Source organism: Chaetodon auriga, chromosome 9 (genome assembly GCF_051107435.1).
Source record: "Chaetodon auriga isolate fChaAug3 chromosome 9, fChaAug3.hap1, whole genome shotgun sequence".
Taxonomy (NCBI): domain Eukaryota; kingdom Metazoa; phylum Chordata; class Actinopteri; order Chaetodontiformes; family Chaetodontidae; genus Chaetodon; species Chaetodon auriga.
The window spans coordinates 12277703-12295342 of record NC_135082.1 but is presented as its reverse complement, the minus strand read 5'-3'; the positions used below and the strand labels follow the sequence as shown (position 1 = coordinate 12295342).

At 43.2% G+C, this 17640-nt stretch overlaps 3 protein-coding genes across 5 annotated transcripts; 1 reads left to right on the top strand and 2 right to left on the bottom strand.

The window, feature by feature from the left end:
- Window positions 1-97: 97 nt before the first annotated feature.
- On the bottom strand, window positions 98-5684 carry pofut4 (protein O-fucosyltransferase 4). 2 transcript variants are annotated; one of them, XM_076738966.1, is made up of 5 exons: window positions 5575-5684; window positions 3183-3521; window positions 2689-3069; window positions 1371-1993; window positions 98-1203 (listed from the first exon to the last, which is right to left on the bottom strand). In XM_076738966.1, exons 2-5 carry the CDS (start codon window positions 3519-3521, stop codon window positions 1053-1055), a joined length of 1494 nt encoding a protein of 497 aa, XP_076595081.1. In that variant the 5' UTR covers window positions 5575-5684; the 3' UTR covers window positions 98-1052. The 2 variants fall into 2 exon arrangements, with proteins under 2 accessions (XP_076595081.1, XP_076595080.1); XM_076738965.1 differs by lacking the exon at window positions 5575-5684 and adding an exon at window positions 3779-3914.
- Window positions 5231-9626, top strand: rab9b (RAB9B, member RAS oncogene family). 2 transcript variants are annotated; one of them, XM_076738967.1, is made up of 2 exons: window positions 5231-5298; window positions 6245-9626. In XM_076738967.1, the coding sequence occupies exon 2, from the start codon at window positions 6325-6327 to the stop codon at window positions 6931-6933; it is 609 nt and encodes a 202-aa protein (XP_076595082.1). In that variant the 5' UTR covers window positions 5231-5298; window positions 6245-6324; the 3' UTR covers window positions 6934-9626. The 2 variants fall into 2 exon arrangements, with proteins under 2 accessions (XP_076595082.1, XP_076595083.1); XM_076738968.1 differs by having other exon boundaries at window positions 5243-5298; window positions 6250-9626.
- Window positions 9627-10703: 1077 nt separating this feature from the next.
- On the bottom strand, window positions 10704-16943 carry plp1a (proteolipid protein 1a). Its single transcript, XM_076739806.1, has 7 exons — window positions 16858-16943; window positions 14472-14658; window positions 14169-14325; window positions 13643-13811; window positions 12672-12745; window positions 12505-12570; window positions 10704-12098 (listed from the first exon to the last, which is right to left on the bottom strand). The coding sequence occupies exons 1-7, from the start codon at window positions 16859-16861 to the stop codon at window positions 12018-12020; spliced, it is 738 nt and encodes a 245-aa protein (XP_076595921.1). The 5' UTR covers window positions 16862-16943; the 3' UTR covers window positions 10704-12017.
- Window positions 16944-17640: the final 697 nt, after the last annotated feature.

The window sequence follows — 17640 nt, the reverse complement described above, 5'->3', positions numbered from 1 at the left end:
CCTCAGTGAAAACGATGAAGGATGTCTATACTGCAGCTGAACAGAGTAATGCTGGGGTACAATAGTGGGCTACAATATTAGAGTTTAGCAACATCAGTTATGCAAGAAAATGACTTTATTAGAAAATGTTCTTTTGCTTTTCTTGATACAAAATAGTGTGTTTGCATGTATGATGCTTTGTTAGGAAAATAAAATGATTTATATAATCTGGGTATTAATGTGTCATACAAAGGTAGTGTACTAGTAAACACACAAAACTGTCATGGAGTCTCAGTTACATGTTTAAGAAAAGCAGGATTAAAAAAAATATTGCACATGAACATGAACGTAGCATCATGTAATAGGAGAGGGTAATATTAAGTATCTGCCACACAGATTCATCAGTTAAACTATTCCTGAGTGCTATGTTGCAAATGCAGCGGTGCCTTCCCACAAGGGAGCTGCGCTTCACTCTACGTTTACCGTTCTCCACTCCTTGCTCACATAATATTTTCCTTGCATAGTCACTTAAAACACCTGTGTACATAATAACCATCAGCTACCCGCTGAGTAACTGTAAAGAAGCTAATGCAGTTCATTGGCTACTGCCTTGATGGTCTTCACACACAGTTAGGCAGAGCTCCCTCGGTACAGAGGACAAGTCTTTGGCTCTGCCCCAGTCCAATGGAAATCTGCCTCCCATGAGAATGTGCCTCTGTGGAACAATTGCGCCGCATGCAGTTAATGTTAACAATGCAAGGCGGAGTAAGGGCAATGACGGTGCCTCAGTTATAGTAATAAAAGACTTGAAAATATTAGCATATAGCACTCTAAAACATTATTTTCCCATTACTGAACTTGGGATAGGACAAAAGTGTCATGTCAGCTGAATGCAATATCAAAATCTGTTACAGTATAACTAAACTGCTCATCAGGGTAAGAGGTTTTGGCTCAGGTGCAAAAATATGAGTAATTTCTGCTTCTTTCCCTCATTTAAACGGAGGGGATGCATAATATGGGACACCCCTGTAATCCTGGACATGCTCCATCCTCTGTTTGTTTCAAGGCCTGTGTCAGTGTTTTCCCCTGGCTCTGCTCACAGCAATGTTTTGGATGTACTTCCACAGCAGTGAAGGGTCTGACTCGTTATGTCTTATCAGAGACTCCAGCCCCTCTGCTTGGTCCAGGCTCTGCCAGTAATCCTGAGGCCATATTTGCAACCATCTGCGGACAGATACACAAACAGATTAGGCTCATCACAGAGGATGTTTTAATTAGGCCATTAAAATAGACTGATTTCTCCCCCCCCCGGGACATTGTTATTCACATTAAAGTACAGAAAGTGGAAGGATTTCACACCTGGCACAGTGAATAATTTAAGACAAACTCACCCATCGTCTGCAGGCAGGTCTTTAATGTCTCCGTACCCCGGGCTGGGCAGGGGGCACCCCATGTGAGAGTTGTTGGCCATTTTTGGCTGTGGAGGCTGGTTCTTCTCCGGGGCTCTCCTGTGTGCTCGTGCTGCTGCCAGCCGTGCATTCTCCTGGTCACACACGTAACATTCAAATCCATTCAGGTAGTTGGGCTTACTCATGTCATTAACCCCCCACTCGCGGGTCTCCAGAGCTTCCAGCAAGCGAGTGTTAGTAATGCGTTCGGGGTTCTTGAACTCTAAATATTTCGCATATTCATCGTCGTTCTCATCGAGACGTTTGAGGAATTCACCGAGAGCTTTTGGTGAGGGGAAGTTATCTATGACGATCACAGAGTGGTCGTTGGGCATCCAGTCCGCCACCACAGAGGAGCCTCGGTAGACAGGCACACAGCCCTGGTGGAGAGGCCGCCACAGCTTCTCCGTCATGTAATCGGGACACAGGCCGTTCTCCAGTGCCAGGTGAAACTTGTAGCGTGCAACAAAATTCATAAAGTTGTGATCTTCGCCGGTCGCCGTGGCCGTATCCTCCAGATGTTCAGGAAGAGGTTTGTTATTCAAGCATTTCCCGTAAGAGTCCACCTACAGAGGGAAAAATGATGCGTGAGAAAGGAGAAAGATGGGGGCACACTGAGGAAACATTTGGGAGGAGATTATTAATCTGACGCTGGCACTCTTCTAATGGTCTACATTTTTCATAAAACCCTCATTAGACATTTCTAATTAAACTCTAACATTTCATTCCCCAATGGGAATTCACAGATATCACACTGAGGGCTATATTTACAAAGCATTTTCAGAGGTGTAATGGCACGTGCACATGTGAGAAACAGACCTAACCTGTGTGAAAATGAGCCAACTGATATTTAGTGTAAAGAAAGGCTAGGGTCGGGTTCAAAATGGAGGAGACTACTTAAAATAGTATTCAAGCAGAAACATGTTCTGACACTTGTGCAGAGGAGGGGCGGAGACAAAACAAGACAGTTTAAAAAAGTCCTATTTGACAACAAATGGAGGGTATCGAAATAAAACATGCACCAATAAATCACACTTAAGTACTATTCCTTTTTATAAAAGGCATTAGGCCTGTTTATGATGAGCCTACCAACATCTGAAAAACTTGCTCCTGTTTATGTTATGTGGAGCGATGCTACAGCATGTGGCCTGAGCAACTACTGTACAAAACATAAACACAGAATTCAATCATTTGCAAACAAACGGACAACAGTTTTACGCAGTGTTCCCGAGCCCATGCAGCATGCATCTCTGTAGCGTACCTGAATGTACTTCATGAGCTCCTGGACATATCTGTTTCTGTCTGACGGTACATCGCAGTGGGACTGCATGTAGAGCACAGGAGCCAGGCCCTCCCTCCTCAGCCGGTTCTTTTCCTCCAGGGACACGGCCACAGGCATCAGCAAGTAGTCCAGAGAGGGCAGCCACTGCAGGGTCAGAGGATAGTCTGATTCCCTGCGAAATGTGGCAGTGTAGTTGAACAGCCGGATTCCTGGTCCATGAGAGAGGACGTAGTTATTCATGGGTGACTCTTCATGGAACAGTGCCCAGGTCTGGTGGTGGAGACGAGGGAGCGGCGCCTCATATGCCCTGAAGTCTGTTCCATAAAAGATGATGGATGCTGTCCGTTTGTACAGCTGGACCTGGATCAAGATCAAACTCAAGATTACTGGCAGAGCAACTTCAGATGATAATTATTATTAATGTGAGCATGCACCTTCCCTCTGCATACGCCAAGGTTAAATATCTCTGGCACCTTGCGGTTGCTTGTGACCAGGCAGGAGGATGTGGCGCAGTCGATGCGTTCAGTGTCACCGGGAAAATGTGGAAACAGTCCTCCACTCCACCAGAGGAGAATGGGCAGCTCTTTATTTCTGCGGCGGTCGTTGTTGCCAGGTCCTCTGTATGAGCTGACGGAGGCAAACTCCATCTCTGACAGAGCACTCTGGGGTTGAAAGGCTCCTCGGTCCACTGCATCCAAGGCCTCCAGGGGAAGCTGATCGTCCGGAAAGGAGGCAAAGGAGACCCAGACCCAGCACAGGACACCAAGCAGCCCCAGACACGCACAGGGCACCAGTCTGGCCCTACCTGCCATCTGCAAGGTTGAAAAGAACAGGCAACACATTTCAGAAACTTTCTTACTTAATGTCAGTCAGGCGTGATTCCTCGGGCTAGCAAATAAGCTCGCGCCTTGTTTTAAAGCTCATAACGCAATAGAAATGTTGTGGATGCATTTATTTCTCCTTACAACTAACTTCGCTGAACACACATTAGCAAAAGACTCTAACATTTCAATCATACGTGACGTTTCACAGTATGCGGCAATATTCACACATTTACACCGTTTTTTACCTTTGTCACTGCAGCGAACACATGAAGGGGCGCTTTTCTTGATACTTCAAGCCAAAACTACACAGCTGCTCTCCATACAAGCTGCTTTAGATGCGGTCTGATAACAGCCAACGGTACAGAGGGAATAAAAACAGCTGACGTCTTCTTCTACGTTTCCGCTTTTGTTCTTCTACTTCTTCTTCGGGTCACAAACTAAGCCACGCGACTCACCGCCACCTACAGCTCCGGAGTGTAAACTGCTATTAAATGTCAGCGTTTATTGTTTGTTCAGTGTTCAGTTTGGACAAATTCAACTGTAAATTTATTTTGTCGCAAAATATTGAAAAAAAACAAAAAAAACAAAAAAAACCCAAACAAACATTTAACTAGGACGCTGTATAACGTACATAGAGTGTGTATACAAAACAAAAGAGTAAAGAATTTAAAGCTTTCTTTTAATTCTACTTAATTTTAATTTATTTTTTTTATTCTTATTCTTTATTTAGTACAGTGGACTTCATGCACATGTGTATATATATTTTAGAACAGAACATTTTTTTTCTTACTTATCTATCTGCCACATCATAAAAAAACCGTAAAGCAAAAAAAACAAAATCAGTCTTATCTTAATCTTATCTTAATCAGATAAAAATGTAAGAAGACTCCAATAAAGTAATAATAGAAGATATCCATGTCATTCCTCAATTTGCTTAACCTAATTGATTTTAACTAAATAATGCAGATAATGTTCTTTATCAAATGAAGGAAAATTCCTCTACTACGTTATGTCAGAAAATATTTTTGCAATGATGATTTGTTATTTTCTTATTACATGTTGATTAATGACTAATAAGAGGGTTTTTTGGTTTTTTTTGTTATTCTTGACTATTTTAATTGAATGTCTGTGACTGGTAATTGTACTTTTATTACTGTCACATTTATCTTGCTCTAAAGGACAAAGCTGACAGCTATTGGCCCCTGCTTTAAACACTGGATATCTTACTTGCTAAGTAATTGAATCAGCACAAAAGTTTTAAGAGCAAAATGTTCTTTAAGTACCAACACTAAAAGCACTTCTTATGAGTCCCTGTGAGTGTTATAATAACCCAGTATTATGTATTATATTATTGGATCGTTAATTTGGTTACATCAAAGTTTAGGTAGCATTTATCTGCTTTATATAGTGTTGGGTATATAAAGCTCTAATAATGCATCGTATTTGATTAATTCAACTTATATAATGCATGCATAATCTTAATGTGCAAAGTGACCAATAACTACAGCTGTCGCATAAATGTAATGGAGTGTAAAGTAGCACAGTTGCACCTCAAAATGTACGTAAGGGCATTCACACAGTAAGCGCACATCACGGTGAGTCGTCATTTATGGTCAGTCGGAAAAAGGACGGGCTTTAGGACCTCTACTCCGCTGGGCGGTGTGCACGTGCAGCCCCTCGATGAGGACGCGCACGTCACGACACTCAATCTCAGTCAGATGTAGGGGAGCAGGCAGACCACGCAACGTAAGATAACAGGATCAGGGTGAGTGGCAAGACGTGTTTGTTTTATATATATTAGATGCATCCAATTATAGATACACCACCTCACTGCAGCATGTGTTGTTTTGTTGCTTTCAGTGCTTTTAGAGATAGTTTTGAGTCGCATATGCACTGAGGCTAACGGCTAGCCTGGTCAGGCTGGAATGTCAACAAGCCCTCAGTCTAGCCGGCTAGCTTGCTAATTGCCTGCCAGACTTGCTAAGAGGCTACACAGTGTAGCAGTCAAATTGTCTGTTGCGTTCAAGTTCGAGTCTGTTACCTGTTTCGGTTCCTAGTTTACTTCTGCTCCGAAACACTTCATCAACAGTTTCACAGGGATGCAGCAGTTTTAGGGGCCGGCCACAGTTGACAACAAGCTGGTGCATGTTTGTGGTCTGCGCAAGTGCAGTGGTTGTTTCCAGAGTCAGCTCATGATAATGACTCGCCCCTGTTGTTGTGGCGAAGGACTCCTAACTTACACTTCACCACATATATACGCAATAAAACTGATGTTGTCTTAAATTTTTAGGATAACGTTCATGTCCTACGCTATGACTGGAATGCACAGTGCACGTGTACATTATTATAAGCTTGTATTACTGTGTCATGTTATTACGAGGCTGTAGTAATCCAGCCCAGAGTTTCAGCCAGAGACCTTTGGTAGACATCTCGGTCCTTCACCCCTATCATTGTGTCCCTGAAGCTAGTCAACCATTACACATCTCTCATATGGCTTTCATCTGTAGTCAGAAAGGTTAATTTACAAGTGTTGACAGAGCAGTGGTCTTTTCCCCTTGTTATCTACACTGAATTACCAGCAGAGTCAAGGCCACAGACTGGTTTGGGTGAATGCTTTCGGAGAAGTCAGTCTATGTCATTTCCTATTGCCCAATGTTCATTGGCGTTTCCCATTGTGTAGTATCTATTCATGTGTTTCTTCCTCTTTCTAGGTTAGATTGACCCTGGCCTGCCACCTGGTGTGGAGGCCTGTGACCCGGTGAGGAGGCCTTGCTGGGTTGGAGGAAACACAATGAGCGGGAAGAGCCTGCTGCTGAAGGTGATCCTGCTGGGGGACGGTGGAGTGGGCAAGTCCTCCCTAATGAACCGATATGTCACAGACCGCTTTGACTCCCAGTCCTTTCACACCATCGGCGTGGAGTTCCTCAACCGGGACCTGGAGGTGGATGGGCGCCTGGTTACACTTCAGATCTGGGACACAGCAGGCCAGGAGCGCTTCAAGTCCCTGCGCACGCCCTTCTACCGAGGCGCCGACTGCTGCCTGCTCACGTTTGCTGTGAACGACCTGCAGAGCTTCCAGAACCTCGGCTGCTGGAAGAAGGAGTTCATGTACTACTCGGACATCAAAGACCCAGAGCGGTTCCCTTTTGTGGTGCTAGGCAATAAGGTAGACATGGAGCAGAGGGAGGTGGGGGAGGACGAAGCGCGGGCCTGGTGTGAAGAGAACGGCTGCTGCCCTTACTTTGAGACCAGTGCAAAGGATGATACAAATGTCACAGCTGCATTCGAGGCAGCTGTCAGGGAGGTTCTGGCTTCTGAGGACCAGATTGACCATGCACTACTAAGTAGTACTATCGATCTCCATGGCAACCGCAAAACCTCTCGCGGGTCTTGCTGCTGATTGGTCAGGTGCGACTCCACCTTGTCTTAATCTTGCTGGCTGAAACTTGCCTGTGGCAGTTTTGAGAGCCACTGATTTATTGTTAATGGTACACATACTGTAGGTACAAGGTACTGAGTACAGTATCCCCGAAAGATAATGTGGATAAGATACAGCTGCTCTGAGGAGGGCTGTGTCAAGGATTCAGCTGGTATATAAATGGTTGAACTATTGCTCAACGTACAGGCACACTGTCACAGGCACACTCATTCTTTGTACTCTGTCTGCTTTCAGTAGTGTTGCACAAAAACATCGCTACCCAGCTTCAGCTTTTCTGCCTGTGCAGGAGTTGTATCAACTAGTGCTTTCAGAGCACTTATTTTAATTGAAATAATTAAAATTTTAGTCAGTACAATGGATGAGAGAATCCTCTCTTGAAGAGCACACTCTACCTTTGGCACAGCATCATACAGTTGGTGTTGTCAGCGCTCCACTGTCTGTCCCTGAGCTGATTTTCCGGGTTTGAGAGAGACTGAGAATACAACACCACATTTCTCTTGTTATCAGATCTTTCAGTATAAGTGGGGAGCTAATGTATCTTCTGGACACAGACGGTGGGGGTCGCAGTGTTCACAATCCAGGTAGATAGCGTGCTTGGGAACATCCAACATCGGTATAATGACCAATAAAATCTGAGGTACGGGGAAGTGAAATGATTGCTGTTCTCTAAAGGAAGATGGCCTTGTTCGTCTTCAGTGGAAAGGGAATTCTGAGCTTTAATTTTGCAGCTCTGACTGTAAGCATAGGGTATGAGCCATTGTGGTGCTTTTATTCATTTCACTATTGTATCTACAGTATAACACAGCACTACTGTGTAGCCGGAGGTGTGAGGTGTACGAGTGAGGCATTTTCAGATCAGCTTTCCCCCTGTGATTTATCTACGTGGGCTTGTTTACTAAGAACGGTTCAGTGTTCCTTCAAAGTTCAGAAATAATGCTGCTTTTGCTACTGTTCAACTGATCAACTGCTATTTATTTTTATGTGAAGCACATTTTCACCCGCTGACATGTTGATTTTTTTCACGGACAGTGTGTGGTATTTACATTAGGTTGCCGTGTTTGATCAAGGGCTGATTAAAGTCTGTGTTCCTGATGTATTCGCGGAGGTTACAGTTCTTAGAATTAACAATAATTTTCATAGTTATGGCATGTTTGTAGTCCCTTGTCTGTCTTGTTGGGTGGCACGCCTTGACATTCCTTTAGCTTTTCCCATTCTGGTCTCCTGTGCTTCACTGATGTATTATGTAAGCCTTGTGCTGTCAGTCTGGTCATTCTAGGTCTCAGCTGAATATGAAATAGCCTGAGCAGAAGGATAAGGCCATTAAGACCAGTAATGTGTGCATTGTGCTTCACCTCATTCATACAGTATTGAGTGAAACATACAACTGAGTATTCTGACAACTTAATGATGTTTACTTGTTTTCATCGGAATGGTACTTTTATTTCAGTGTTTTTATACACAGACTTCCTCACATCTGAATATGCCCCTTTGGTTTTTGCTGCGGGCCAGAGGACATTGATGTTTGCCTGCACGGTTCCGGTAAATAATATGCCTGACATTCAATGCTTCAAACTGAGTTTAACATGGTCAGAATTCCTTCTCATCAGTATTGTGACTGCTGCTAGAATATTGTTTTATATTGCGATTACTCAAACGACCATACCTGTTGCATAAATAAGATCAAACGTTTTCATCTCCTGAATGCACAAAGTCTCTGTTATAGTCCATGTTCTCATAGCTTTTTCTGTTACGTTGAGGGTCTCATGTATTCTCTCAGCCTGAGATCACAGTGTTTGCCTTTCAAGTCAGAAATTGCATCATATTTCAGTGTGCAGCGCAGACTAATGGTGGCCTGTCAAAGCGAACCGAATCCAGTCAGGTGCAGTTATATTTACTTGTTACATGGATCTTTGGTTTTAATGTGATTATATGATTATTATATGATTACTGTTAAAGTTTATATAAGGTGTGTTGAGTGCTGGTACTCACAGTTAAGGAGAGAAACTTCATTAACTGTGAACTGAGTGGGGCATTTTAACAAAAGCTGGTCGCCTGCTTTAATTCAAAGCGAAAAATGAGGGCTGTTAACTATGTGTCAGTATTCATATTGTCTGTATTGAACAGAAAACTTTGTCTTCTTATGGTACCATTTCAGTTTTTCTCCTGTTCAGATAATGTAGCCTACCACAGTGTTTACCTGGAATCTAACTTCCCTGAGAATCAGTGGGTACTTATAAGCTGGTGGCGTAACCCTGCAGTACGTTGCTCTCATCATGCGGTCGTATATCACTGCAGCTCAGTCTAATGTCAGTATTTTTTTATGTTGCTGTAATATTTATGAATGTAAAAACAAATTTCTTTGTGCTCTCCATATTAATGGCTTATGTAAATTGCAAAGGGCATTCATTTTCTAACAATGTACAAAGTGACACTGAACGTCTGTTTCACCTCTGTGCTCAGCCTCATCAGTGTGATTTGAGCTGTGTGAAAGTCAGACCGATCATCGTGATTATGTGTCGATCTAATGGACAACTTCCCTTATTCCTCTTTTTGCACTACCGAGGATAAGACTGGGTGTGCCAACATGCTGGCAAAGTGGTGTGTACTCTCCAGTGCTTGGCTACAAATAAAACATGCGACATACCAAATAGAAACTCCGTCGTGTCTGTGGTTTTTGTGCTCATGCCTTGAAAATTCATGAAAGTGTGGCTTTAAAAATGACTTTCACGTTTGGAAACAAAGCCGTTCAGCTATTTTTAAAACCGAAATAGGTCACTAAAATTAATCAGTATACTTCAGCTGTTCACCTTTCTGCAGCCATTTTCACCACCAGGGGGGAAAAGAGGCCCGATATTGGTGTTAAAACGAAGCATTCCTCTATTCCTCAGCAAGATCACGAGTCAAACACAGGTCTTGAAATTTTACCCTGAAATGCACCTTGTTTGAATTTCATCACACAAAACCTTGAATGTCCTTGAATGATCAAGTATGTGTGGGAACCCGAGAGACAGTGAACACTGTTTATTTCCCCTTCATTAAAAAGGATATCGAGCATGCACCGCATACTGTGAAATTAAACCTGGGCAGAAGAAAAATCACCTTTTTTTCACCATGTCTGCCTGTCAAACTACATGTTTTGAAATCTTACTTAAGGAAATATACAGAAAGAATCGATTCTATAAACATTGGTCAAATGCAGAACATCATAGGAAAGAAACCCAAGTACTGAACTGCATTAGTACCATCTTACAACTTCAGATGAAACATGCAATAGCCTGTATTTTAATGAAAACTTCAAAATAATGAAGGGAATCTGTTTAACAAATGCTTCACAAAACAGCAGAAATTTGATGACCAGCTCAATTGTGATGGTCGTCATGGAGAGCTAGAGGCGCCTTCAGGAGACATCAGATGAGTTTGCAAGGTACGGAGAGCACAGTGTCCCTCCTCTGTCTCTCTGCAGCCTCCCATACAGGTCGTACCCTCTCCTCTCCTCTTTCGCTCTGTGCCTCAGCTTCCTCAGATACACCTGGTTCACAGCCAAGTGCAGGGAACAGTGCACCTGTGGACACAAGAGGAGATAATACAAAACACCTTACAAAATACCTCGGCCCCCTGGATGTGGCAGGAGGCCAAGGATGGAGCGCCAGTTAAACACTGTGACACTGCACCAGACACTGTACTCTCACAGGCTACAAACAAATGTTTCCAGAGGCACTCTGCACAAATACTTCAAAGAATATTGTTTTTATTATCAAATTTTACCAACACAAAAAAAATAATCATCAAACAGCCAGTGGCCACTGGACAAATCCACCACTCACAGCTGGGTAAAGCTTCCACCAAATAGAATAATCTACTTATTATGTTGCAAAAGGTTTTGTTAGTAATACCCAAAGTGTAAAAGTAGGAGTAAATTCAGCTACAGTAAGTAAAAAGATGTGTTATACAATAACTACAACAAAATTCCTAAAGAATTAGAGACAAAACAAAGCTGCCCTATCTCTATAAAAGTACCTCAGTCATGCATTGACAGCAGAGGAGACTCACGCCTCAACAATGTGTTTCAGGTCGAATAAGATGAGGTCACTCGATAAGTTAGCACCCTAGTGCTTTTTGCCATCTCAAAATGATGAAACAATTTCAGACCTTTCTAGATCAGAGCTAAACAGGTATGTCCCTTTGACAGAAAGAAACTACTCAAAATAATCTAAAATTCCTTCAGTCCCCTCACTCTCAATCCATTGTCTGCATTATTCGTAGGGAGGTGGGGGTCATGCAGCAGCGTGTGGATGGTGTTGTGTGTGTGGCTGCTGTCCCAGAAGAGCTACACTGAGCCCTTCGAGAGGTCCCACCCTCTCTTTGTCCGGATGACCCCCTCCCCTGACATGTGATATAACCCTCGGCAGAGACTCGTAGCGCAGGTGGCCCCAACTGGCTCCTTATTGGCTGCCTTTTAAACCAGGCATGACTCCATTGTTGAGGCTTTTCTCCAGCCCGTGAGAAAAGTCCTGAGGTCAGCGTGAGACTGCAGATGCATGCTTGTCTGCCACTATGGCAACCAGATGTGAAGGATGGTAACCATGGTAACCTCTAATCCCTATTCTCTGCAACAGCTGCATTCTGCACATGTGTCACAAACTGGTGGTTATTTCTTACATATGTTAATTTATTAGTGGTGTGTTATTTGTATTTGAGTGCAATGGGAAGCAGAAATGAATTTTAGAACTCTAATCTTAGCAAGCAACAAGAGCAATAATTTACAAATATTTTGGTGACATGGCATTGAAAATACTGAAATAGGACTCACTGCATGTAAAAGCAGCAGACAACCCCCCCCCCCACACACATAAAAAACAATAAAAGGAAAAAACAATAACAATCTTCTCAACAAGAAAAGTAAAAATATAAAGACAACATTTTTAAGAGTCCGCCCCCACAGGTGGTTCTGTGCAGGTGATGTGGACGGAGGGAGTTGTTGCCGTCCCTTTAGATCCCCATGTTGGTGGTGAAGGAGTGATAGAGCAGACAGGAAGCTGGTGAGACTAACACCGTGCACCTATGCCCTTTCTCCCCAGATACCGCAGAACCGCAAAGTTATAGGTGGTTGACACAGTATAGGTCAGCTATGGAAGTACAAGCAGAGACAGGAAGTGTCAGAACAGAAGCTAAAAACATCAAAATTCACACTGCAACACTGCAAAAAAGAAAAAAAAATATGATCAACTGCTAATGACGTTAATTTCATAGCAGATACCATCCGCACAACAGCTTCTGTAATGGAGCATGTGAGTATAATGGGTGCACCATTTGCCTGGCTGCAAAACCACCCGACATTACGGCATTATTATGATGTTTGTGTCAGCTGAGAAAGAGGAACAGAGAGCAACAGTACAGAAGTCATCAGTCATGGAGGCCTGAGATGCCTCACCGCCTACACTTTGAGCGTCACTGAGTCACATGAGCCATAACACTATTGTTGTACCCCGCTGTGGAAGCGCAGCCAAATTGGCCCCGGCTGAAGCCACTCACCAGAGCCAAGAGAGTGATGCCCGCTCCGGCGAAGGCAGCAACGTAGAGGTCATAGGTCATTCGGTACTGATAGAGGAGATTTGCATTAATGGTGATAATGTCTTCATTTCATGTCAGGCAGATTGTGTAACATGACGGAAGAGCTTCCGTTATTTCCTGGTTCTTACCTCTCTGGTCTTGCAAACAGTGGACAGAGTTATACCACAAGCTTTCCCCGGCACTGCGTTCCATGGCAGAAGCCCTGTTAAGCAACAGATTTCTCTGTTCAGTTCTCTCTCTTTAGCACAAATACATTCAAAGGATAAAAATGGCTTTATCCTATGTTTTTATTATTGTTCACAAATCTCATGAAAAGACCAATGTTAAAAAAACAGGTCACAGGTAAATAGTTTGTTGGGGACTATTTTCAGTGGTGGATTGATACACATTTCATGAGCTACTTAGAATATACATCACCAGGACAGTGTATGTGGGACTGACTCAAAAACACAGTGCCCATGTTCATGATAATGAAGAAACATGTCAACCAGTGCAACAGTGTGGCTCATTGTGTGACAAATATGCTTTGCTAGCCACACTCTTGGGCTCTAGGGATGGTAATGTTGGTCTGTGAGTCGGCCCACCACTTTGGTAATCCCCTGACTGCCACCACGAGGGTGACATTTTTGGGTTTTGGTGAAACGTCTCAACTATTGGATGGAGTGAAATCTGGTGCCATCATCAGGTCAAAATATTAATTTGACCAATATTTTCTTCCAAGTTTTGAGCAAATACCTGCAAATCTAATGGCGTTTCCATCTGCCTCAGCTGTACTTCATGTTTAATGCTAATTAGCAAATATTAGCATGCTAACACACTAAAGCAAGGGGGTGAACATGGTAAACATTATACTTGCTAAACATCAGCATGTTAGCATTGTCATTGTGAGCACGTTAGCATGCTGACTTTAGCATTTAGCATCTGTGCCTATGAATAGAGCTACTATACAGGTTGTTAGTAGGAACAATTCCTCACTGGTTTTAGTCTTTTCATGAGATTTGTTGGCAAGAAAAATATAGGATATCAGCAGACTTTTGCCTTAATTGAATACAATTTGTGTGCCAGTTTCGTAGGTTTCCATGAATAGAGGTCTCGTTACCATATTGCCTTGCATCAACACAGAGCTGGTTGATACTTGCTGGAGTCTCAGTCAGAACATCAATGGTGTGGCAGGTGGCGTCCATGTTGTAGAAGAAGTAGACAGGCAGGGCCGCGAAGGCGAACACCAACAGCCACAGCACAGCTAGTACATATGTCATCACTATAAACTGCATAAGGAGGGGGCAGAATAAACATTAGGGTGCATCATCATAATAAACTGGTGCACATAAGTAATCTAAGAGAGTGTTTTTATGAGCAGTGACTCACTTAGTAGCCACATTTGCTTTTTTTCTGATTAGCTTTACTTGTTATCTCACTCTCTGTTCTCCTCCTCATCTTCCAACCACTCAGCTTTTTTTTCCCCAACCGCTCAAACACACACTGTATGCTTATCTTTGCATGTCCCCAAAGGTTTTTAGCAGCTTTAAGATTTTCGGCTCAGCACCCACCAGGGAGTGATATGTGTATTAATCCCATCCAATCTCTCCAATCCCCTTTACTTGTCCCACTCTGGGCCCTCTCACCGAGGAGCTGAGGCAGCGGCCACACATGGTGCTCCTGAATTCTCCAAAGGTTTGCTTGGCAGCACTTGTGGTGTAGAAGCCCTCAGCCAACAGCACGATGCAGTAGAGGAAGAAAAAGGAGGCCAAACCATAGATGACATACTGGAAATACTGAATGCTGAGAAGAGAGACAAAGAAAAGGAAAACAGAACAAATTCAGGGTTACAAAGAACTTAAACCCTCTGAGTAGCAGCCCGAGAAACCCCATGGCCAGGTTAAAAGGAAGTCACTCTCATGATGGAAGTGCTTAAATTTACCACTCACATGTAGGCGAGGGTGATGTAGTCCTGAAGGTTACGGGCAAAGTAAGTCTCGATGAGTCTCTCTGTCTCTGTGAGTGCCTGGTGCCCACAACCGCAGAAGAGGGCAATGCCAGAGAAACACAGCAGTGTGGCGACCAGGGAGCAGTACGGCACCCCACCCAAACAGCGCATACAGCAGTCATAGCAACCTGTTCGTCAAGATGCAACACCATGAAAGTCAGGGCACATAATTAACTGATGCAATATGGCAGACGGCACAGAAGAGAGGCTCTGTCCCAGTCTACAAATTATGCACAGCAGAATGTACGATAAGTGCTTTCTTGTCTCACTCTTTCCACTCGGTTAATATGCACATGCGCTGCAACCTGTAAAAAGGTCCCTTCACCCAAATTTTATATATATATATATAAATGATCAGTTAATTCTGGTGATAACAATGCAGACACTTTTGGTTGTACTTGCTCTGGTTGTGAGATATCCGTCTCTGGGATCTTTGCCTCCACCACAGTGCAGCGAAGATGAAGGGGATTTTGTTTGTTCTACTTTCATTAATCTATTATTCTTTTGGCCTAAAAATGTCCAGAAATAGTATTAAATGTCTACCACAGCTTCTCAGAGCCCAAGTTGGCATCCTCACATGTCTTTTCTGGTCCAGGACACACAGAGATTCAATTTACAATGATATGAAACAGATGAAAGCAGTAAATTCTCCTGTTTATTCACTAATACCATGAATTGATTTTCTGTGTATCCACAAATTAGTTTATCAGTGATTCAGCATTACTCCAAACAGTCAACTTCAGACCCCAGATGCTGTGAGTGTTTCTTTGGTAGAAAGTAGTTCCCGTGAAAAAAGTTTACAGGTGAGGTCAGTGGATTATCCAGAGTAACAGGAAAAAGTTTTTTAATGGTGTGAACACCACATGAAATCCGATTGAAACTAGGGTGCAGGCAGAAATCCAAGTCATGCATATCTCAAACCCCGGGCCCATAATACCACACCTATCTGCACATGTAGATAACACTAAGATTTTGAAGTAACCCTTTACAGATAATTAGCTCATGCTTCTTTATCACTACGAATTTCGAGCTGCAGCTGCGAACACTTTCGTTCTCTTGGTAAAGCTATGCAGTCTCCTTAATAGTCATGTGCTGTTTGAATGGATGCCAAGGGCCAAGGGCATGGAGATGTGTCTACTCTGACCCCAGCTCGCACCCTGACTCCATTCACCACCCAGCATAGGGAGTGTGAGAAAAGGGGGAGGACAGAGAGGAGAGACAAAGTGAAAGAGAGAGAGAGGCTGCTTTTGTGACTGCAGAGACAACAGTCTTTGTCCCACAGCATCATGGGGGTACAAGGGCCACCAATGTCAAGCAAACAAAGACCAGAGGCACCTCTATGCTTGACAGACACACACACACACATGCACACACTCGTAGACTTCCTTCTGGGGAAACACAGGAACAAGAAAGCGACAGTGAGGAGCTGTCTGTGCTGGAAGAGGATGGAGAAGCAAATCTATAAACAAACAATGCAACTGTGTGCATGTGTGCCATTACACGCTTGCATGCGTGCATCCACACAGACACACACAATGGAAGCAGACAGACTGTGGCTGGTACCATTACAGTAAACACAGATGGCAGGAGGGGCAAATGGATAGCTCTTTAATTGAACACTTCTACATGGCTGGACTGGCTGTGTGTGTGTGTGAGTGTGTGTGTGTGTGTGTGTGTGTGTGTGAGGGAGGCAAACTGTGATCACCATCATTCAGATAACTTTACAAAGCTGAAAGAGGGAATTTTAAAATTAGAAACTGTGAGAAAACTCGCAAATGTAACGGACACATATTTTCAGTTTTTCTATATGTGCAAATAATCAAAAGATTCACAAGAGAAGCAGCATGCACATAAACCAGAACTTCAAACACCATCAGATACACCTTATACCAATTAACTAATCAATGACATCACCAGGCTGAACCAAAGCTGCCCACAGTCTCTCAATTGGGACTCCAATAAAAATACAGGCCTCGTTCTGCGTCTTTTTTTTTTTTTTTTTAAAAGCTCATGCCTAGTTCGGTTCTTTAAAAATTGAGAAAGATTGCGCCCGAAAGCAAATGCGACAAGGCTCCTCTGAAAGTAGTCCTGCCATCTCAAGCATGAAATAAATCTCATAATATCAGTGGAGCATCAGCCGGTGAGTAGCCGACCTCTAAACTGACAAAAAAAAAAAAAAAAAAAAACTTAATAACTTCTGATGCCCTCTCACAGTCCCATTCATATCAGCGTGCAATCACATCAAATAAAATGCAGATTGGGTAGTATGAAGTATTCTATCTGCTCAAAGTTAATAAAGGTAGATTCCAGTGGCTGTAGCTTCTTACCCATTTCTGGAAGGATGCGTTCAGGACTTGTTGGTTACTCCTGCCTGCACTGCAGCTGGTCCGCTGATGATATGCGCAACTTGTCCTCGGCCCCCGTATATCAATCTCAACTCGCTTTCTGTTCCCCCAACAATGGACAGACCCGCTGATGGCTGCAAGTGAAGTCTTAAAGAAACAATGTCGCTTTTCAATGAACTTCAAGGCGGAGGATAATGAGGAGGTCAAGGTTCTTACGCTTGCAGAAATTTCGCAGCTTCTTTGTTGACGCACAGTTGCATTTTATTGACGCATATTTGCATATGGGCAGAACGACTTGCAACTTCTTGTGCAAATATAGAAGTCCCCCCCTTAAAAAAATAAAAAACAAAAAAAACAACTTTTACTCTTCTGTGTTACTGGCAATCCCAACTAGTCCCAACTACAACCCAACTATTGCGAACGCAGCCCATGGTTGGTTTTAAAAGCCCGTGGCAACATTTTCAGTCTGATAGTAATAAAACCAAATGAGGAACAGCTCATGAATCATGCAGATGGTCGATGATGAGATGCTGTGTGTTCATGGTCAGTGAAGGTGGTTTGTCTGCGCTGACGGTCAACATGAGCGTGTGGACAGACACGTTATGTTCACCAGACTTATCAAACTGTCAGATACTATCTGTTTGACTGCAGTGTTTGAGATACAGTTCTGAACATTACAGGTTTGATATCCCAGCTGGCAAAACTGATACGAGCTTTATCGTTTATCCCTTAAATGTATCCATTCAGTCCTGGAATGTGCCTTTT